General features: G+C 32.5%; 2 protein-coding genes across 2 annotated transcripts; one reads left to right on the top strand and one right to left on the bottom strand.

The window, feature by feature from the left end:
- Positions 1–14,348: 14,348 nt before the first annotated feature.
- On the top strand, positions 14,349–17,420 carry LOC114193711 (bidirectional sugar transporter SWEET1-like). Its single transcript, XM_028083612.1, has 6 exons — positions 14,349–14,735; positions 14,846–14,882; positions 15,019–15,114; positions 15,486–15,765; positions 16,733–16,852; positions 16,957–17,420. Exons 1-6 carry the CDS (start codon positions 14,702–14,704, stop codon positions 17,137–17,139), a joined length of 750 nt encoding a protein of 249 aa, XP_027939413.1. The 5' UTR covers positions 14,349–14,701; the 3' UTR covers positions 17,140–17,420.
- Positions 17,421–21,670: 4,250 nt separating this feature from the next.
- On the bottom strand, positions 21,671–23,317 carry LOC114194822. Its single transcript, XM_028085233.1, has 5 exons — positions 23,166–23,317; positions 22,599–22,997; positions 22,299–22,486; positions 22,132–22,218; positions 21,671–21,948 (listed from the first exon to the last, which is right to left on the bottom strand). Exons 1-5 carry the CDS (start codon positions 23,315–23,317, stop codon positions 21,671–21,673), a joined length of 1,104 nt encoding a protein of 367 aa, XP_027941034.1.
- Positions 23,318–23,728: the final 411 nt, after the last annotated feature.

The raw sequence follows: 23,728 nt of genomic DNA, 5'->3' as shown, positions 1-23,728 counted from the left end.
TCACTTCCTTGGCCTTCACGGTCGGAGTCAGTGAGGTTATTAGTCTTGTGATAAATATGGATTGTGGTTCTTATTGGGGAGCTCTAATCAGTGTTACGGATTATAGTCCGTAACTAGATAATTCTCGCGTGTGATCTACAGGTGGTGGGTTGTAGATGGTGGAACCACGAATTGTGGCTTGTGGCAGCAAATGATATCTTAAGGTCATCATCTGAGGTTCTAGAACGTGGATAAACATGGTGGTGGCCATGTATACTGAAACTAGAGGATGGAGGTCCTTCGACGATTGTGTGTGTGTTCATTTTACCTTATGATAATTGTTATTATTTATTTTGTTAGCTCACCCTATCTGTTTGTGTTTGGCGATGATCGTGTAACTCGTTACACGGGAGTAGATGATGTTTCAGGTGAAGCTAGTGAGGCATAATGTCGGAGAGGGGCATCATGGGAACTTTTATATGAATTATATTTATTATTTTGTAAAGTTTATTTATAACTAGACTTTGAAGTTGTAAAAGTTGAGATAAGCTTATGTAATTTTAAATTGCGACGTTTTAATAAAGCCAAGATTTTCTCGTGTTTTAAATGTAGTTTTATAATTAGTATTCTTTTGTTTTGTTTAAATTAGTAATATCCGACCAGGATGTTACATTTGATATCAGAGCAATGGTTTTCAAAAGATTTTTGGGCTTTGGGGAGTGAGCTTGTCGTGTTTCGATTGCGAAACTTTGTAGGAATGGATTGGTTGTCTATCAATCATGTTGTTATTGATTATGGAAAGTGCATAGTGGTGTTTCCATAAAAAGACAGGTTGTTGGACTGTCATGTCTCTTAATTAAGAGTTCAAATTTTATGGACTTCTTGGTGAAACTGGAAGCATTAAGAACAGAAAATATCTAGGTAGAGTGATGAGGGTGCACACTCATGACTATATCAGAGATAATTCTTTTTTAATTCTAAAGGTTTTGGGAAGAGAGATGAGGATATAGTTTGAGTTTGTCTCCTATACCTTTTCTTGTTATGTTCGCGTTTTTGTGGTATGTGTTCAGTCTCGGTAATGGTAAGGGAATGCAAATTCAAGGTTAAACTTGACGTGATTACTCTTACAAGGATTGGACGGGATCTCTAAGACAACGTATTACCGCAAAGATAGGAAGTTGTGGTATGATTTATATCGATGAACGGGGAAAGCTAAGTTTTGGGTTAGTAGGCTGGGAGAAGATGCTAGAGTTTTATAACAACGTTTGAACTAAGGGAGCTTCAAGGACAAGTTGGGATCCGATATCTCTAGTATGTAAAAGGAGATAAACATTAGAACAAAAGGGAAATATTAGGGCGTGTTAGTGGAGCGACGTTGAGAAGATGAACTTGGTTCTACCTCCCGCCAGCATTGGGGTTCAGAGGTACACAGTGGTTAAGGAGAATATGTTCTTAGAGGTAGTCATATGACCCTCTGGTGATTTCCTTTGATGAAAGAGAAGCGGTTGGCAGGTACTAGGTGGCAGAAAATGGTAGGGTTATTGGGCATTGAGCAAGCTATGAAGGGTGGAAACAACGAATGTGCATAAGGATGACATGTGTTAATGAAAGGCTAAGATGAGGTAGAATTGTGAAGATCAGCCATACATGTTGATGTGTTATAAGAAGGAAGTCTACTAGGGGTTGTATACCATATCAATATCAAGAAGAAGTAGTTATATTTTCTCGACAATAGTAGTTATCCAAGGCAAGAGTAGAAGGGATGCCTATGTGAGGTGGCTCACAAGAGAGAAAGGTTTGACTTGTGACACGAGATGAACGGTATCGAGTATCGAAAGAAGAAGTACATCGTTAAGTTGGTCTTATGGGAAAGGTAGTTGGTACTGTCCGAGCACAAGCGAGGAGGAACGAAAAAAGAAAGTTTTGGGGTAGCTAAAAGGGGTGTCCGTGAGTGTTAGTGCTAAAGTGATTAACGTAGATGACCAAATTCAAGGACATAAGATATAAAAGTAGTGTCTGGATATGGGTTTAGTTTTTTTTGGGATTGTACGTCCCTTGGGGTTGCCGGTATAGTGAATGAGTCACAATTGTTTGCAAGAGGGAATTGATAATGAGATACTGGTTTTGCTACAATTGCAATTAAGGGAAGCTTGCTTACGAGAGGCTTGTGTTCATGGTGAATCAAAGGGTCAAATTCAATGTAATTGGAAGTGATTCATTGGCAAGGTTAGTACATAAACTTGTGGGGAATTGGTTGTTTTCAAATTCCTTTTTCCGAGCGATGCAATTCTCAATAAAGTGAGGTTCTACAATTCAAAGAGATAAGTTGGTGACGATGTATCAAGTGTAGATCAAGCTGGAATGTGAGGGTACAGTGTCAGGTGAACCAGTGTATCAGACAAAGGCAAGCGAAGAATAAATGCAAAGGGTCTCGGTGGTGGAAAAGTCTATAGATAAGTTCGAAAGGAGATACTAGAATTTCTCGTTGGATAGGTAAATTCCACTATTGCATTAGTGCTTGAAGTCGAGCTTGTGCCAATACGTTCTAATTGGATAGTTTTGGCTTGAAGTGGGAAGTAAGAGAATTAGGAGAAAAAAATATTGAGGACATAATGGCAAGGACTCAGTGTAAACACCATAATGATTGCAAGTTTTAGTGGATCTTTAAGGAGAAATTGGTGAGTTAAATCATCCAGGTGAAGTATTGACTAAGATTGGAAGGTTACCGTATGAGGCATTAGATGGTAAAAGGGGTAGAATGTCGTTGTGCTAGTATCAGGATGGGGAGTTGGTTACTATTGGACTGGGTTGTTACAACATACAACAAAGAAGGTCAATTTTATCCATGATTAGATGTACGCGACACAAAATAGACACAAGTTGTATGCAGATAAGAGGAAATGATTGTGATAGTTTGACGCAGTAGAGCACGTGATTCTTAGAGTTACCTCAACTATAAGCATTGAAGGAGCGATCAATCTAGAAAGTTGACTCAAAAGTCTATTGGGAAGTATTAGACTAATCGGAGGATCGGTTCGGTCGTATATGACATCATCGTACCACCATATCGGGCGAACTTGCACAATGTGTTTCAAGTATCACAACTAAGGAAATAAATTGCAAGTCCCATTCATGTGCTAGAGGAGGAGGATGTCAGATCAGGATGAGGGCCATATTAGGGAGGATATGACTTTGGAAGGGAGGTTAGTGAGAATATTGCATTCTCATGTCATGAAGCTAAGGGGAAGGAGATTCAATCAGTGAAGGTCCTTTGGGACTAAGCTACACATGAGAAGACGTGGTAAATGGAAGACCTCATGAGACAATCATATCCATAGTTGTTTCCAGGTAAGTACAATTTTTGAGGATGAAAATTCTTGTAAGTTTAGGGAATGTAAGATCTGGGAAAAATAAATAAATAAATATTTATTTAGTATAAATGCAATTAAAGGGATCTTTATGGTAATTAATGAAGGGAATTATGAAAAGGAGCAATGGTAGCTTAAGTGGTTGAGTGTGTGGAGTGGTGTTGAGAAGACTTGGGTTAGAGTCTTATGTATGTCATTAGTGTGTTAATTTTATTACTTTATGGTTTTGCATGCGTGCATGGTTGGGGGATATGAAATTATAAAGGATGGTGTGCATAAAATGCCAAGAAACATCTATTAGCCTGATGGTTGAGCATTCGCTTGGTAATTGGGAGGTTGTGAGTTTGAACCTTGGCTAGTGCAAAATAGTTTCTTTTAACATTTTATCATTTTTGCTAAGGTAGGGAAAACCTAGAAACCCTAGCTGTTTGTGGAGGAGGTAGAAAGGTGGGATTTATGGACTTTGATGAGCTGAAACCATCAGATTAATGTCATTGATAACATATGAGTTTCATTTTCGTTTTAATGTGTATTAAGTAAAATTAAAAGGCTGAAAAGTGGGGAAAAAAAAGGGAGTTTAGTGCAAAAGAGAGAGGCAATTTGAGGGTGGCAATGTAAGAGAGTTTCCAGAACACCATTTTGGACCTACTAGGAGGGTGAAAGGCTAGGAAGAGGGCTGCCATTGCTAGAGGTCAAAAATAGATGAAAACTTGGACAAGTGTAATCATAGAAGGGCATTTTGAGCAAGGAAATCCTGGTTAAGAGAGTTGCATCTCGTCTATTAATTTGTGGAATATAATTTTGGGATGTATCAAAATGCATGTGGATTTTGGGTTCTATCATATATCTGGATTGTTCGTATTTCTGGAAATTTTCCAGATAGCGCTTGGCAATTTTGACGACCCTTCAGGCGATGCATGTAGCTTAAACGTAGTTTTTGGGTTTTGCCCATAAACTACCTGATGGGCCTCCTTTACTGCCAGGTGATGCGAGATTTATGGTTCGATTTTTTATTTTATTTTATGGATTCTGGGGCAATGGTGATGTCTTGGAATTATTATGCGCAATGGTAGTGTATGTTTTTCATGATCAATTACTGATAATTTGCTAAAGATGATGCTAATGTGGTGATTGAACAATACATGCTCATAAGGGTTCTAGGAGCGCTTCTGAGAAATGAATTTGGATATGATTAATGTGTAAATGAGGATGACTTTTATGTTTGCACGCGATTATTGAATAATATATGAATTGCAAAAGCATGATTGAATGCGAATGTAGGGAAATTGAATGTTTAGTTTAGGTTTGGGGTTTTGGGGTCGCGTGGGGGAGGAATTAAGGAGTTCTGCACCTGAAACCTGATTAACACCTGGAGGTAGGAATGCACCGCCAGGCACACCTAGTGTGCAATAGAGAGTATATGTTTGGTTGCATGATTGGTGGCAATTGAATTGCTATGTGAGTCCACCTTTTGGAATGCATGTTATATTGACATAAAATGGATCTAAGGAATCTATGGTGAGTCTAATGTGCAAGAATATAGGACTATGTGATGATGTTAAACTTGAATTTATATAAAAAGGGATTATTGGATGGGGCTGGTGAGGTAAGTATTGACTTGGATGAGTAGTATGCAATAGTTGGTTATTGGTCTGTGAGTGATTTTTTGAGCATATTTGATTTCTTGTTAAAACCAAGTGTTGTTATGGTCTTAATTGGTGGATTCATGTGTGTGTGTGTGTATATATGATTGATGCATATGAGTTGTGATAGTGAAATTTTTAGTCACATTGAAATGTATGAACATGTATTTATTATACTGGATTGTGTGGTTTTGGAATTGGGTTCATTGGAACCTAATTTGATGGAGGAAAAATAATTAGTTGTCACACTATTGATGTGGTGCTTGACAGTGCAGATTGAATTGCCAAGCGATAGGCTAGAATGAGAGCTCTCGAGCAAAATTTGAGAGCTGGCGCTTGGCTACGTAGGGTGGTTTCACCAAGCGGTGTGTTGAGCAATTGGGCTTGGATCAAAATCCAATGGGTTGGCGCCTGGCGGCGTCAGGTTGCCCGCTAGGCAGTCTGGAGCGGTAATTCGCTTGGCGACACTAGAATTGTGTCAGGCGATTATGCGTGAAAAGTGGGGCTACATTGGAGGATTTTACACAGCTTTGATGAATTCCTTGAGAAGGGGACTTGTTGGAGGCCCATTTACGAGTTGTAGCTTGTAATGGGGAGTTAAACACGTGACCATCCTAAGTTGGAGCTTGATGGTAATTGGAATTCCAGTATGAGTGTCCTAATTGTGACTAGTACAGATTAGTTCACTTGATTTCCCTTGTTGGTTGTCTTGTGATAAATACGAATTGTGGTTCGTATTGGGGAGTTTCACTCGGTGTTATGGATTGTAGTCCGTAACTGGATAATTCCCGTGTGTGATCTACAAGTGGTGGCCGGTAGATGGAGGGACCATAAGTTGGAGCTTGTGGCAACAAGAGTCATCTTAAGAATATTATCAGTGTGTGTATAATCGGGATGCGCATGGTGGTGACTGTGATTTCTAGTGCATGAGGGTGGAGGTTTTTAGAAGGGGTCGAGTTAATTTTAAATGCTTTGGATGATGGCTTTAGGGTGGAGATTTCCTGAAGCATTCCTTGAGTTATTGCTCGGAATGCTATTACTTGAGTTGTGGCTCGGAGTGGAGGGTAAACACGTGACGATCCCGGGTTGTGGCTTGGTGATGTTGGTAACCAGTGTGAGTATGCGAGTTGTGGCTCGTATGGATGGTCTCCATTTGATTGAGTCGAGAGTACGAACTGTGGTTCGTATTAGGAACTCCACCTAGCATTACGAATGGTGGTTCATAACAACATAGTCTCGCACGTGTATCTATGAGTTGTGGCTTATAGATGGTGGAACCACGAGTTGTGGCTTATGGCAGCAAAGGATATATTAAGGTCATCATCTGAGGTTCTAGAACGTGGATGAACATGGTGGTGGGGATTTATGCCTATGGAGAGAACCATGATGATGCAACTAGCAACAAAGTTTTGATGGCATGTTATTGAAAACATGACAACCATTACATATTTGATTTCCAACATGTTATTGAAAAAGTTCCTGTTTTAAATCCAAAGGGAAACATAAGGGTCATTACCATGAGGAATGGTAGAGAGCTGAATTAGAAGACATCACCATATCAATAAACTTTAGGTCCTACACTAGTTTCTTTCCAAGGCCATTAAGTTAAGGAAATTAAATTTTGATAATGAGCTATTTATGACTTTTAAAAAAGTGGAGATAAGCACTCCTCTCCTTGATGTAATTTAAAAGAATCCTAAATATGCAAACTTTCTTAAAGAAATGTATGGTTACAAAAGGAGTTTGAAAGATAAGTAGATTTAAAAGATGGGAAAGAATGTGTTTTCACTTATACAAAGTAAACATGTTGCCTCCCTATTTTAGTCTAGCCTTTTGTAGAAGTGTGATGATGTTGACATTTTTAATATTCCATATATTATAGGTGAACTAACTTTTATAAATGCTATGTTAGAGGTGATTGTAGCAATTGCTAACATACATGTTGATGTTCCTATACTTCCATTATCAAGAGAATCAATCTTGTCATTATTGATTTTGTGAAGAAAGAGATGACAAAGCTATTAACAATTGGGATCATCTGTTCTAAGTAACACATGGGTTTCACATCTTCAAATGATTTTTAAGAAGTCTGAAATAATTATAGTAAAAAGAAAAGATAATAAGTTAGTGCCTACTCAAGTTGCAAACAATTGGAGAGTATGTATTGATTATCAATTACTTGACCAAGGCTACTAGGAAGGACTACTCCTCTCTCCTATTCATTATTCGTATCTTGGAGACATTGGCAATTAAATCACATTATTGTTTTCTTGTTGGACTTTGAGATTATATATATATATATATATATATTGTACCAAAGGACCAATATAAGACCAAATTCAGTTGTCCTTTTGACACTTTTTTTATACTCAATGATAGAACTATTACGAGTCTATTCTAATTAAGTTCATTGAGATTGTTGAGTTACCTCTTATCGGACTCATGTTAAAACACCTACCAATATTTAATCTCATGTTTAAGATACTTATTTCTTGAGAAGTATGTTAAAGATCACACATCAATTAGAAATACAATTAAATCATAATATATAAATGAAGTACAAATCTTATATAACAAACTATAAAATTAGATTAGAGACAAACTTACTAAAAATAACAACCTACCTTTCTAAGACCAAGTTTAATAATGAGAACCTAATTATTTTTTTTTCATAATTATAAATAAATATTCATTTATACGTGACGTAAGTAAGCATCCAATCGATATCGTTTAAGAAAGAATCAACTTTCCAAAATTATATTTAATACACTAAAAATAATTCTTTTTAAAAGAATGAATTGCAAGAGACCAAAAGTGTTGCATCGGGTGGTTACTTTGGAAGCATTCTCTTCTAATCGGGAAAGGAAGAAAAAACACGAGACATGTTAATAATGCATCGTGGGTGTTTTTGTTTTTTCCTTAAAAAATCCCAATCATTTCAAGAAGGTAATTTTGTTTTTATATAAATTTATGTAAATCAGATAGTCTGTAATCTAAAAAGAAAATTCAATCAGGATCTTAAAAGCATATAGAAATGTATAACAAACAATAAATAGAAATATAAAATATAAATTCTGAAAATACATCTCACCATCAACGTTGGTTCTTAAATAAAAGTTTCGTTAATTACATTCTTAATGATGCTAATATGACATGCTAAGTGTCATGTACTACTAATGCCGTGTATAGGACTACATTAAATAATTAAAGTTCATTCACAATTTTTCTTTTCCAACTTTTTTTTCATATGTTTTTTTTATCATTTATTCTTCCCCTTGATTTTGTCTACTTGATACATTAGTATTAGTAAACGAATAAAGAAGAGAGTGAAAATATATGTACTGATTTTTTTTTGTTAATGTATTGTACTATAGCAACAAAAAGACTTGAATTATGACTAAAAACTGTTTTTTGTTTTCATTTAAATTCCATATTACATTAATGGTTAATATTGAAGTATCCAAAATAGAATTGGTGCACATTCAAAGTAGTTAGGATTTAAGTGGCATGCATTAAATATGATTTTGTGTATATGATAAATTTTGTTGGATTATATTGCACGACCAAAATGAATTTTTACCCTGCGAAAGCATATCAAAAAAACTCTAATAGGGTACACATTAAGGTATGTTAATCTCTTCATCTATTTGTATTTTGATGTATGGCTTAATATCATACACTAACAAGTAGATCCAACAAACTCAAATATCCTATTAAATCAGACTTCTTAAAGAGTCCACATACGTAACTAGTACAGATTAAATACAAGAGAAAAATAAAATCACACATAAATAATATGATTCAATAGAATTCATTAGAATCAAATATTACAACTCTACAACTTCTAGTTTTTCTTACAACAAATTCTCACTCAAACTCTTAGTCAAGCACAACTCAAACATACAATGTTAATATTTATAAAACAATACCATTATAACTCACTCACATGAAACATGTCTAGACCAACAAGGAAGACATGTGAACAATACTTGTCATTACTAAGTTAGAAAGTTACTTAGATGATTTTTGCATATGATTCAATTCTTAGTAGATGCTAAGAGACTAGACATTCTACTAAGACTATCCACTACATGTGGTAGAAGTTGGTCTCACGTCAACTAGAGATAAGACAATTTCATAATATATATATATATATATATATATATATATATATATATATATATATATATATATATATATAAGTAGGGCTTAAAAGCTCACTTTCTTAACAAAAAATCACTTTGATTCAAATCAAATCTTCTAAGAAAGAGTCACTACCTATCACTACTTGTTAGTAAGTCTATTATGGGCTTAATCACTAATAAGCTAGATCAAATCCAAGCAATGAAAGAACTGATTGTTTAGAATAATCTTTGTAATCTTATTAAAGGGTTATGATTTATAAGACCTTCATCACTTTCACAAGTCCTTGTGTAATCTCTTCTCTTACGAAATGTAACTTAACATCAATGTCCTAATTAATTCATGGTAGACTTGGTTCTTGGATAGTTGTATTGCACTAGTATTGTCATAGTAGACAATGACAATTTGTTTTTGCACCTTTAGCTCTTTGGCTATGTCCCTCAAGATAAAATCTTATGATATGACCATCCTTCTTGCAATGGTACTATCTAATAGACGATGTATTTCCACCATTACGCATTGATGTTTCATTGTCATACGTGAAACTCAAATATACTAGAGTTCTCTAAATTATGTGATTATGGAGTATAGAGTACTACCTTGGTTGATTTCCCAATGAAACATATTGAATTGTATTCTATATTTAGCATTTCCTTGGTAAAAATTCATATTAGGGGTTTAACGATTAAAAACTATAAACAAAAATTAGAAAACAAAGATGTATAGCAAATTCAAAATCAATAATAATCAAGATAGATCAATTTATAGATTCAAACAACCAAACAATCCAAAGATCACAATTCTCAATATTAGATTCAAGTTGAACAATTAGGTAATTCAATCAATCGACTAAATAAATTTATACAAATTACATCTTAGTATCATTCTATCCAATTTGTATTATCAAATTAAGATTTAATCAACTTTTAATTCGAATTCTACTTTCAGAGCAAATTTATATCACAAAGAGAAAAATCAAAATTAAGGAAAAGATAAATAAACTCAAATCGATGAACAATCAAAGCAAAAATCGATTCACATTTTTTGATTTTGACTTCATGAATTGATCCTTAGGGATTTAGTTCTCCATTAGTAGAATGTAGAATGAAGAAATAATATGAAACCCTAAAAGATTTTCAATTAATTTGTGTGTCTTGCGCTAAGCAAAATAAGCCCTTGAAATAGACTCTAAATCTCAACTCTAATGTTACAATCAAAGAATAATAGGCATAATTAGGTCTAGAAGCTTAATTAAAAACGTCCAAATCTTGTGGGGTCCATTTATAATAAATCTTACACAACTTCTAAAAATTGTAAAAAATAGAAAAGGAAAATTTATTATTAACAAAAGAAAATGAAATGAAAACTGAAAATGAAGCAGGTAGAAAGTGTAATCAATGTATAATAAAGATATAAATATGTGATATCACGCGTCCTCGACTTTGACCTCCTTCTGCCCTCTATGTCATCACTAGTAAATGATCTACCCGTTACTATAAGGCCATCTCCGACACTAGATGGTCGAACGTCAAACTTCTCATTCAACTCCTTTGAGATCAAAGCAACTTGAACCTCCTGAAGATCTCTCTTCCATACAAAAGGGTTTTCTTGATATGATCATGTGTCTCAAAGTGGAAGGGAAGGGAGGGACAAGTTGTGGGTTCAACTCCCCCCACTAACATTTGAGAGATATAAAGTAGGTTTGATGGGTTAGGAAGTGAGGGTGGAAGAGATTGTGGGTTCAACTCCCCCACTAACAAAATACTAACAGTTAGCATTTGTTTATAAAAAAATGATCGACTTGTTGAATTCATCCAGTAGTTCATTAATTGCATGTTCACAACTCGTCTTATATGAGTAAAACAATTATTTTAAATTTATATGATTCACCAAAACTTCATTACATACAAATTCTCAAGCTTACTTCGTAGTCTCCTTTTTCAAGATTGGCCTCAACACGATATCATTAAGGCTAAAGAAATCACAATGAAAGTCTTCTCCAATAGAATTTTCTTGTCCTTCTCTATCATTTCTACATGAAACTTTGATTCATCTTCCAAAGTTTTAAGGAGGCCTTTTTGAACCAAAAGAACACATGTTGATCTTGATGAAGATTAAAGTCAGCCTCAATTGACCAAATGAAGATGAAGATATTTTGATAATGTTTGATGATGTTGATGATTAAGATTCAAGTTTTAGAGTCTAAAATGCAACACAAAGCCTATAATAATTAGATAAAATGAGTCAAACATTTTTTTTTCTTAAAATTAAAATAAATTGTAAAGTGGAAATTAATCTTGTTAATCGATTAAGTAATCAATTAACTTTTCTCTTTAAGAGGTTCTAATTAAGAATGGAATAATGGATTATGCATAGAAATAATAGATTAAAACATAGTGCTTTTTCAAGTTTTAATGTTCCCAGCCAAATAATTGATTAGGATGTTTTATAATAGATTAAATATGTTTTTTTGTAATTAATAAGGAGCATTTTAACCAATTAAATGGTGTAATAAATGATTATTTCATAGAGACTTAAAACTAAAAATTTTGTTAAACAAATAATTACATGCTTAAGATAATCAATTAAATACGTTAATTTTCTGAATTGTGTTTTCAAAATCTAATAAATAGAAAATTAATATTTATCTTTAAGAACTTTTTTCAATAAAGAATGTCCTATTTACAAGAGGTCTAAGTGTCGTGCTTTTGTTGTGTATTGAATCATTGTTAAACTCTCATTTTATTATTTTGCTAGAGTGTTTCCAATGGTGTAAATGTTGTTATTTGGCTGGAATGTTTTGCAATGGTTGTGTGGTTTACAACAAGAGTTGGTAAGGCTAAAATCTTCTTGAATGATTAAATAGTTGTTCAAGAATAGTCCAAGTGCGAGTCAAAAAGTCCTACATTGGATAGAATAGACAAAATTAAACACTATATAAGAATAAAGACTCATAACATCACTGTCTTGAGGTTTTGGGATAAAAGTGATGTCAAATGCCTTGTATATGTGTAATACAAATGTCATATATATATATATATATATATATATATAATCACAATTTCTCAATGACCATAACTCAATGACTACAACCATATATGAAAAAATATATAAACCCATCAAAAATAGATGAGACTAAGATCTTCTAGAGGTGATTCAAGTTTAACGAAAAAGAGCACACGGATTCATTTTAATTAAAATAAAATTAAATTAAGAAAAAAAAAATCAAAGAATCATATTTTAATAAATATTGGACAAAAATACATACTAAACTGTCGTTATTATATACATTGTCACATGGTCTATTATACTAGTATTTAAAAAAATGTTACATAAAGTGATGTTTTATCATATGAGTCTCTAACATTTGTATAAAAAAGTATCGAAAGAAATTCTTTTTAGGTATAATTACTTATTTATCCCAACTTTTTGGTTAAGTTTAATTTGGTACCCATATTTTTAGTTTGTTAAATTTAGTACCCCAATTATCTAAAATGATTCAATTTGGTTCTTTCCGTTAAGTTGAAGTTAACACCGTGTCCGTACAGGACACGGGTCAAGCCATGAAATTTTTAATTTTTTTAAATTAATTTTTTTTTAAATATTTTTTTTTTCAAAAAACTTTATTCTTTTTTCAAAAAATTTAAAAATTGCCACGTGTCAGTTTATCATCATGTCACGTGGCAGCTTACCATCATGACACGTGGTAGTGATAATAGTTGTTTTCAATTTGGTACCTCAATTTAAATTTTTGGTTCAATTTAGTATCCCAATTTTTTAAAATGATCCAATTTCGTCCCCTCTAATTTGAGACCAAATTAGTAATTAAGTTTAATTATAACTTATATATACATGTTAAAATAATTGTTTTGAATTTATACATCAAATCACTACACCTAAACATTCAAATTATTTTATTTTTTACAAGTATAAAAAATTCCATGTGTAAAAAATTACAAAGGTTAAAATGTAAAAATAAAATAATTTAAGTATTTAGGTGAAATGATTTGATGTATATATTAGAAAAATTTATTGTAACATGTATATATAAGTTGTAATTAAGCTTATTTACTAATTTGGTCTCAAATTGGAGAGGATGAAATTGGATCATTTTAAAAAATTAGGGTATTAAATTGAACCAAAAATTTAAATTGGGGTACTAAATTGAAAATAACTATTACCACTACCACATGTCATGATTGTAAGCTGCCACGTGACACGATGATAAACTGACATGTGGCAGTTTTAAAATTTTTTTTGAAAAAGAAATAATTTCTTTTTTAAATTTTTTTAAAAAAAATTAAAAATTAAAAATTAAAAAAAAAATTCATGGTTTGGCACGTGTCCTGTAGGAACACGGCATTAACTCCAACTTGACGAAAATGACCAAATTAAATCTCTTTAAAAAATTAAGATACTAAATTAAACAAATTAAAAGTATGAGTACCAAATTGAAATTAACAAAAAATCGAAATACCAATAATTATACCTTCTTTTTATTATAAATAATTCAATCATATTTTTTTGATAAAAAAGTATTAGTATTACTAATGGCAAAACTACCTTTCACACATACCAATTAATCCCCCAGTGGATAGACTCTAGTATTTCAAAGAGAATTCATACTACACTTGTAATATATTTAAAGAACAAACAAAAGAGTGACACACAAACATCACATTTTTTTATTCTATATCTATTCAACACCAAAAATGTATATTTTATTTTAAAATATAAAACAAATTGAAATGAATAAAGTAGAAAAGTTAAAAAATTAAGTTTTATTAAATATTAAGTAGATGTAGGAAAATTGAGAGGTGTATATGTTTATAATTTTCCGAAACAAAATCACTTGTCAGGGTCTGCATGGCAGAAAAAAAGAAAGAAAAAAAAGTATACATAAATATAAAGAGTAAATAAAATTAATCGATAATTAAGAAATTGAAATATCTTTACTTCATTATTATAAGTAAAGATAAATAAATAAAAACTTGACAAAATTGAAGAGAAAAAAAATATTGGTAAGTTTTGACTGCTAGTGATCATGGCTGATTCAGTTGTTTGATGTGAGTAATTAAAACAAAGTGAAAAATCATTTTAAATAACCCCAAATATCTTTTACTTTTCTGATTCAATTATTCTGCCTTTTCTTCAATAAACAAATTTATTGTAGACAATGAGAGATGAACCTTGAACACTTTGCATATTGGCCTCCACCGCATGAATGTTACATTATCACCTGCATTCATTTGGGTTTGGTGCAATTAATATATAAAAGACACACACTGTCTTTTGAAGTTCATAAACGGTTCTCCATTGAATCCCCATGGATAAGATCAAATAATTTCTTTTTCTTTTTTTTAGTGCCCAAAGAAGTTACCTTTCAATTCTTCCATTTCCACACACATATATAAATAATCATCCCACAACCTCTGCAAAACTACCCCTCATTGTAGCCAGTTATGAGTTACCTACCGTTTCTAAAGAAACTACTAGTTCTTTAGACCACTTTCTTTCCCTTCTTCAACCCCCATTGAGTTTTCTCTCATTTTTCCAAGCTTCAACACCATGAATATTGCGCATTTCTTGTTCGGCATATTTGGTGAGGTTTGCTCGCATAGGGGTTTCTCTTACAATGGTTGCATTTGCATCATTTGCATACCCTTCTTGTCTTTGTTCTTGGTTTCTCAACTTTTTTTTTCTGTGGTGCAGGGAATGCTTCTGGTTTGTTCCTCTTCTTGGCCCCAACGTATGCTTCTCATAACTGTTATCTTTATCTCCCCCACCCCATGTTTTTTTCATCATCTATGCACACAAAAAAATCATCTTTTTGTGTGTGTAGGTTACCCATTTGACAAAATTCGTGACAAGTTTGGTTTTTGCAGGGTAACATTCAAGAGGGTCATTGCGAACAAATCCACAGAGAAATTCTCTGGCGTTCCTTACCCTATGACACTTCTCAACTGTCTCCTTTCAACTTGGTACCTTTCTCACTCAGAATCAACCGCTTTTTCATTCTATTTTGCATCAAATTTCATATGGGAAGAGGGACATAATATTTATCCGCAGATAGTAGTTTCAGTTAAGGCAAAAAAAGTTGCACAATTTTGTCAAATCATGGTTGAATTTTCCCTCTCGTTGGCTAAATCTTTTCTTAGTTCTTTCTAATAAGATACATCTTTCTGCATATTTTCTAACAGTGAGTTCAATCTGAGAAATGAAAGTTTCTTAGAGGTTATTCCTGTTCTTTCTATCTTTCTGCATATTTTCTTTAGCAGGTTCAATCTGAGAAATGAAAGTTTGATATTCCATGGTCTGATTAATTCTTTTGATCGTATTCTGCAATACACAGGTATGGTTTACCTTTTGTGTCCCCACACAACATTCTAGTATCAATAGTCAATGGCACAGGAGCAGTGATTGAAATCATATACGTTTTCATCTTCGTGTTGTTTGCACCCAAGAGAGAGAAAGCAAAGATTCTTGGTCTTTTCTCGTTCGTGGTGGCGGTGTTTTCTGGTGTTGTTCTGGTGTCTCTGTTGGCTCTGCATGGAAACACCAGAACACTCTTCTGTGGTTTCGCTGCTGCAATATTTTCCATCATCATGTATGGGTCACCTCTCTCCATCATGGTAAGCAAAGTTCAATTTCTACATCGAATAATTTCATCACATCCTTATCATGTCATCATGGCATGGCCAGCTTGCCCCTGTCTCTTCGTTTTCCCTTTTCCTCTTTTGGCAAGTTACCTTTTCTCATGTTGTCTTTGTTGTTAATCATTATTTTAAGAGTGTTTTACATTGTTTTTTTCTCCTTTTCTTAAATTCACTGAATCTAACATCACTCTCACTTGATTGGATTTCGTAACTCTTAATCATTCATTCAGCCAAAAACAACAAATAAATGTTATTTTAAACAATCAATTTCATAAATTCACCGTCAATTCTTTCCTCTCTGGTTATAAAAAGGTTTGAGGATATCTTGAGATTTATTATGTAAAAAATAAATAAGAAAGATAAAAAATAAGTAGAAAGATACAAAATGTCAAAAAAAAATGTGCACCAAATATTGGCATTTTTCTATTAATAGAATAGTTATAGATAACTAGGTTTAATTTGGCCTAGCACTGTGTTTTACAAAGCTGTTTTTATTCAAAATTTGTAACAATTTTATCTTTCTTTTCATTACATCATTGACTTCATTTCCATTTTATTTTCTTATAAAGATGACAAGAAGAAGCAATAAGATATTTTTGATGCACACAATTACAAAAATAACAGAGAATAAGACCTAAAGTTCTGTGTAAATGTTAAATATATACTAAAATGTTTTTTTCTTCACGCACACACACAAAGGCTAATATCAAGAACCAAGCGTTATTTTAAGGACTAATAATAAACATACATATTTTATATATATATATATATATATATATATATATATATTTATTAAATATTTTTTTTCTTATCACATTATATTATTATTTTTTCTGTATTAGTCATTATTTTTGGCGTATATATAAATAATTTTTGTATTTGAAAAGTTTGCAATTATTTGAAAGCATAATTTTGTTGTGTTTGGCATTATGTGTGGGTGCAGAGGCTAGTGATCAGAACGAAGAGCGTGGAGTTTATGCCCTTCTTTCTGTCACTGTTTGTGTTCCTGTGTGGCACTTCCTGGTTCATCTACGGTCTAATTGGTCGTGACCCATTTGTGGCTGTAAGTTGCACACCACACAGATTCTTATCACTTTCTTAGAGAAACCCTTTTTGTGGTGATGGAGACTCGTAACTGGACAAACCCTGTTTTGTTACGTACTGCAGGTACCTAACGGCGTGGGTTCACTGCTGGGAGCGACGCAGCTCATACTCTATTTTATATACCGTCACAGTAAAAGTGATCCCAAGAAGGAAACAGCAACAGAAGAAGAAGAAGGAACCGTGGAGATGCCGAACCAGAACCAGACCAACTCCAATAGAACAACTCCTCAAGAGGAACGCGTCTAGAGGAACATATAAGACCACCTCTTTGATTTCGACAGTGCTTATACTTTTGTTGTTGTTTGTTGTCGTCTCTGTGTTTTCTCAATGATTTGGATCTTCTTACAGTTTTCCTTTTGATAATGGTTTTGTTAGGTTAGCCATTGTCGCTTCTGTTTCTTTTTGTTTGTTATCTTCGTTTTCTTTCTTTCTCTCTCCCATGGAAACAGTTACAGAGCTATTTTGTGTTTGGATGAAGTTTGAAGAAAATGTGAATATATGGAAATAGTAATAGTTTTTGTTCGTAACCTTCTAGGCCCATTTAGATATATTAAATTATTCATCATATCTATATTTTTCTTAATTTCTTGAGGTATACACAGACTGACTTTTTCACCGAATATATATATAGTATTTTTTTTTAGATCAGTATTAAATTTTCGGGAATCAAATTCTAAGAAAAAAATGATTAAAAAAGAAATCATAATTCAATTTTTGAAAACCTGAATTTTGATTTTTTTTTCTTTTCCATATAAAAAGAAAGAAGGAAGAGACTTTTGAAAAAAAAAATTGTAAAAAATAAAAAATTTTAAAATTCAATTTTCTGCAAACTGAATTTTTATTTAAAAAATATACTATAAAGATTTAGTATAATATACTATTTAAGTAATTTTTAGATTATAGCGTGCTATTTGAGTACTGTTCCGTGATTTGTGTCTTTTTATTTTCAGAAGTAGCATTATATACTGTTCTGGTAAAAGAAATCTATTTCCTGAAAATGAACTCTGACTGTAAATCTGACTTTCCACATAAAACAACTAGAATTCAATTTTCCATGAATTAACTTGATTTTTTATACATTAATATAATATAATAAGTAAATATAATAATTATTAAAAATTGTATAGCAGTATGATATTATGATTAAAATACAAATAAATTTAATAATTATTTCGAAAGTAACGAAATTTACTGATTTAAATATAATGAATATTATGACTAAAATATAAAAGTAATGTAATAATTATCGTTTTAGAGACTAATTAATTAGTTCTGTGACGAATTAAAATAGTCAATGTTAATATTGATTTAATTATAGTAAAAACATAAAATGAAAATGATATAACAAAAAGGTGAAGAAGAAAAACGATTTGGATTTGGATTAAAACATGTTGGCTCTAGGAGGAGAACCTTTATGCCAGATGTTAGAACATACACATACTAGGATTAACCGAAGATGTTTTAATGTCTTATGTAACATTCCATTTAAAAATAACATAACTAAATGAAAGATCACACAGAATAATATAAAGAGCAGAGTTACGGAGTATAATGTCACTCCTTACAATTATCCAAGAATACTTAGAAGGAAAAACTAAGGCACATCACGATACCATTAACAAAACAAAATAGTAGTTCAACAGTATTCAAAATAAATGTTCAGAGAGCAAGGTAATACATAGGCTATAGCCCTAAAGGAAGAACTAGAAGAAGTGGGATCTGACCCAAGATAAGCTAAGCAGCGGAATCTCTATCACCCTGATGATCACGAGGAGTTCTCACATCTACTCACATCAATAAATTGATGATCATCGCAAAAGAAGAAAATCACACACAAACACACAAGCAAAACAGGAAGGTTAAGCTAGAGTGGAAAAATGTTTTATCATACAATTGAATATACAATTCAAAAGTCATGAGTACATAAATCAACCAAACATATAATGACTGACAAGCAAAACACTAAGACTCAAAGACACACTTTATCCGGATACATATAATCAGTCGGATTCAATGGATGCTTGCACTTGTGGTGGCCTCTACTGCTCTGCATAGCCATTTCCAGTGGGTTTTACCCTACCACTCACAAAGTTAGCCTTCAAACATCTAAGGCCATTATCCTGCCAAAGACTAGGGCTTCCTGCTACTCTTACCACTTGAGTCAGTACCCTCTATGTGAGACTAACTGATTCTCTAGAGTGTCAGGATGCAATCCTTACTTGAATCCTTACTAGATTATATAATGAGGCACCACCACGAAACCCCGTAGAATTACGTCCTGACCAATGAGGTACCACCATGAGCTCCCACTAACAGGGGTCATGGAATTACATCCTGGCCATGAGGCACCACCAAGAAACCATCGTGGAATTATGTCTTGACCAATGAGACACCACCATGAGACCTCACCTAGAGATTTGTGGAATGACGTCCTAAACCACACCAAAATCATGTCTCGCCAACCAAGCATAAAGTTATCAGGCATACCAATTCCATGCCAACATTTATAACTAACTATCCAATTAGGTATCACATGCATATTCACATACTTCATACTTCATACTTCAAATAGAGCAAACCAGCCAATCATTCAACCAAAAATAATTATATAAGAAAACAAAATGGCCTGTGTCAGGTCTCGCTCAAGCTAGGAGCCCTCGCTCAGGCGAGAGGAGTGCTCTCGCTCAAGCTGCATGCTCTTACTTAGGCAAGACTACGAACAAAGATCCTAGGAGGTTTTGTGAATGCTTGCTTAGACGAGGCCATCTCGCTTGAGCGAGATGGTTTTTCACTCAAAACTCAGTTTTCCCGCTTGAGCGAGTCCTCGAGCAAAAATCCCTAGGCAAGATTTTGCTACGGTCGCCTAGGCAAGACTTCTGGCTTGGCGAAAATAATAGTTGTCCCTCACATTTTCACACATGCAAAGCCAAAGATTCATCCAAAACAGCAAACAATGCATATTCATTTCATCGTGAACACCACACAATCACCAAAAATGCAAAACAGAACCAAAATTAGACAAAATGAATTTAAAATACGAAACTTTAGCTTCCCTTACCTGGAAAAGGCTAGGAAACGACTTAGACACCCTAACCAGTTAAGCACAGTAGTTCTAGGAGCAGATTAATGAGCTGGAAAACAGTGAAACAAAAAGGAAACGAGGTTATCATGAGGAACCTTAGTTGGAACCAAGACAACATAGCTAGAACTGAGGGAATATCAGTTGGGAGGTTAACTTACATGGAATAAATGAAGTTCTTCTAGCTTAACAAAAAGTGGAAGCAAAACCCTAGCATGACTTTTGTAAGGAAAAAAGGGTGTTTGAGAAGTGAGCTGTTTGTAAAGTGAGAGCATAATGAAAAGTGAAAGACAGCTTAGAGTTCTAAAGTCCCTAAGTGTGGGCTGACCTTTGGGTCCACTAAAAGCCAAGCCCTAAATTTATAAGGGAGGAATAAGAAGGGGCCTTATATCTCACGAAATAAGTATTAACGTATAAATGGTGCACTCATAATTTTATTTATTTAAATAAATATTAAAATTAAAATATAAAATTAATGTAACAATTATTTTAGAAAGTAACTAATTAGTTTTTGTGACGAATTAAAATACTCAATATTAATATTGATTTAATTATAGTGAAACATAAAATAAAATTGATATTTAATATTTTTGAAATAATAAAATGTAAACTTTCATAAAGATATTAAGTAATTAAAATGTAAAATATGTAGATGATATTTAAAATTTTGTAAATAATTAAAAAAGATTGTGTACGTAGCAAGTTAATGAAAAATTGATTGAGTAAAAAGTTCATGTTTTTTGTGTTGTAAATATGATAAATATGGACAACTAAAATTTACGTTTATTAAATATGATGGAAGAAATTAAAAGATAGATTACTCTAATTTCAAAAAACTTGTACATGTAATACACGAAAAAACCGAATTTTAATTATTTTGTTGTTTAATAAAATTAATAATTTAAATAAGGATTTAAATATAATTAAATGTGGTATAAAATAAAGAAGAAAAAATAAATTCGGATTTGGATTAAAACATTTTGGCACTAGGAGAAGAATCTTTGGAGGAGAGACTCCATAACAATGCTAGGACATATGTATATTAGGATTAATCGGAGATCTCTTCATCTTTGACAAAATAAGTATTAAATTATATGTTATATATTTACAGTTTTTAATTAATCTTCATAGGATATAAAGTTATAGTTGGAATTTTATTAGAGTATAACAAGCGGAAGAAAAAAAAAGGTTATTGCAAGAGAATGTATTTTTACATCTAAGCAAAAGAAAAAAATGTGTTCCTAATATATGTGAACCAATATAATAAACGGATAATAATATTTTAATCACTTTTTCTTTTACCTTCTTTTAATCTATCAATTCAATTACCCTTAGATCATCTATTTTAATTTGTTTTAATGGTATGATGTGATAGTCTAAGGGTGATTGGAGTGATAGTTTAAAAGTGAATCAAAAAAGGTAGGTCAAAATATCATTATCCATAACAAAATACACCCTAGTCAAGTTAAAATAAAGTCAACAAAAGGTCTATAACCATGGTTATCAAATCAAGATTTGTATTGTGAATTTTTTTGAATCGTGAATCGAATTTTATTATGAATCGTAAAATACATGATAAATAAAATATAATATATTTAAGTAAAAATAAGTGATATGAAAAAAATAACATTAAAAATATGATATAATATAATTAAGTCAAGATCTTCGATTTAAATGTTACATCTTAATTTTATTCTTTCATTCATCATCTCCAAGATCAATGTCACTTAGATCAGCATCTTCATCTAATATAACATTCTGTGGCAACTCATCTTCATCTTCATCCTCTTCCTCAACTTCTTCAACCATCATCATTTGTTGTTGTAGTATATTTTCCCTTTTGTTTAAGTTTCTTGGACCCTTTTTCCTTTTCTTGCTTGGAGCTCCCTCTTCAAGAGTAAAATATTCATGTATATCCATCCATGAAACATTGTTTGCTAGACAATGATCCTCTTTTTCAGTAATCCACTCATCATCTGATTCAATATTAGATAGACATATAAGATCATAAGTATCTCCTTTCTCTTCTTTAACCTTTTGTCTCATCTCAAGTTGAAGATTATATTTAACGAAGACAAGAGCATTTAATCTTTATTGTTCCAAGCGGTTTCTTCTTTTGGTATGGACTTGATCAAAGATGTTCTAGTTTCTTTCACAACCATTAGCACTACAAGTGAGACTTAAAATCCTCATTGCTAGATTTTGCAACTCTTTACCCTCAACACCATAACTTTCCCACCAAAGAGCTGCAATGTCAAATAAAAAACTAACATTTATAATTGTGAAATTATGCTTTTAATAAAATCTTGAAAAAAAAAAATTATACCAGGTTGCTTCTTATCCCTAGTGTCAATTGTCATGCTTCTTCCAAATAATCCTTGGGCTTTCTTAAATTTATCAAGTTGTTGATCAAGTTTAAATCTAATCCTTCTATCAAGGATCATTTTTTCTAGGGTCTCATACAAACCATATGAAACCTCTTCATCCAGATTGAAGTTTTTGTCATAATGAAATCTAATATAAAAATAAAAAGTAGGTATTAAAATCTATCATTATGAAATTGTAATCTAAGAAAGTATAGTGTTATAGTTACTTACTTATGATTGAGGTAGTAAGCAGCAGCTACAAATTCCAACGAGTATCAATTATTTTCCACACCTTTATATAACGAGATTCTTCATTCTTGAAATTTGTAGTTGTTTGCTCTTTAGCTCTATCCATAGCTTCATAAATATATGACATTGTAGGTTTTGAGTCTCCATCCACAAGCCTTAGTAATTTCACAAGTGGAGTGACACACTTCAAGCAATATTGGATAGATTTCCAAAATCTATCATCAGATAAAACAATGCCCACTACTTGTTTACCTTCAGTCTTACTAGCATGCTTACTAGTTGTCCGTTCTTTTGAAACAAACATACCTCGAAGAGCATTTTTATATTGTGCTATACATTGAAGGGTTAGCAAAGCAGTTGCAAATCTTGTGACTACTGGTTGAGCTAATTCTTTTCCATTAGAATATTTTCTATATAAATTTAGGTCTCATATGTGTTTATAAATGAAAGTTGTGACTTTTTGGGCATTTGCCATCGTATTGTAAAAGCCTAGAAGTTCACTTATGTCTTCAAGAATTAAGTCAAGGCAATGAGCTGCACAAGGAGACCAAAATAATTTAGTTCTCTTCTCTTCTAACATCATTCCTGCTGCCACAAAATTAGTAGCACCATCTGTCACAACTTGCATGACATTATCCTCCCCAATTTCTTCAATCACAGAATCTAACAGTTCAAACATTTGTTTAGCATCCTTAACCACATTACTAATATTAATAGATTTTAAGAACATTGTTCCGCTTGGACTATTAACTAAAAATTTTGTAACAGACCTCCCTTTTCCATATGTCCAACCATCACACATCAAAGTACATCCCCATTTTTCCAATTCAACCTTATATTTCTCCAAACTAGCTTGAATATTGTATATTTCTTTTTTCAGATAAGATACTCTAACTTCATGATAAGTTGGAGGCTTTAAACCCTTTCCATATTCCCCTAACAAATTTCAACATTTGGGTAAATAAGGAGTTTCTTATCAAATTAAATGGCAAAGCATTCCTATATATGCAATTGCAAATATCTTGAGTCACCAACTCTCTATCTTTAAACATTTCATTTATGGTTTTCTATTTTGTAACTCCTTGTTTCCCCTTCTTACTACATTGAATATATGTTTCTTCAAAAGAGTCTACCCGATTTG

This window comes from Vigna unguiculata, chromosome 8 (genome assembly GCF_004118075.2).
Source record: "Vigna unguiculata cultivar IT97K-499-35 chromosome 8, ASM411807v1, whole genome shotgun sequence".
NCBI classification, from domain to species: domain Eukaryota; kingdom Viridiplantae; phylum Streptophyta; class Magnoliopsida; order Fabales; family Fabaceae; genus Vigna; species Vigna unguiculata.
The sequence above is the reverse complement of the archived record's forward strand: the minus strand, read 5'-3'. Positions and strand labels throughout refer to the sequence as shown.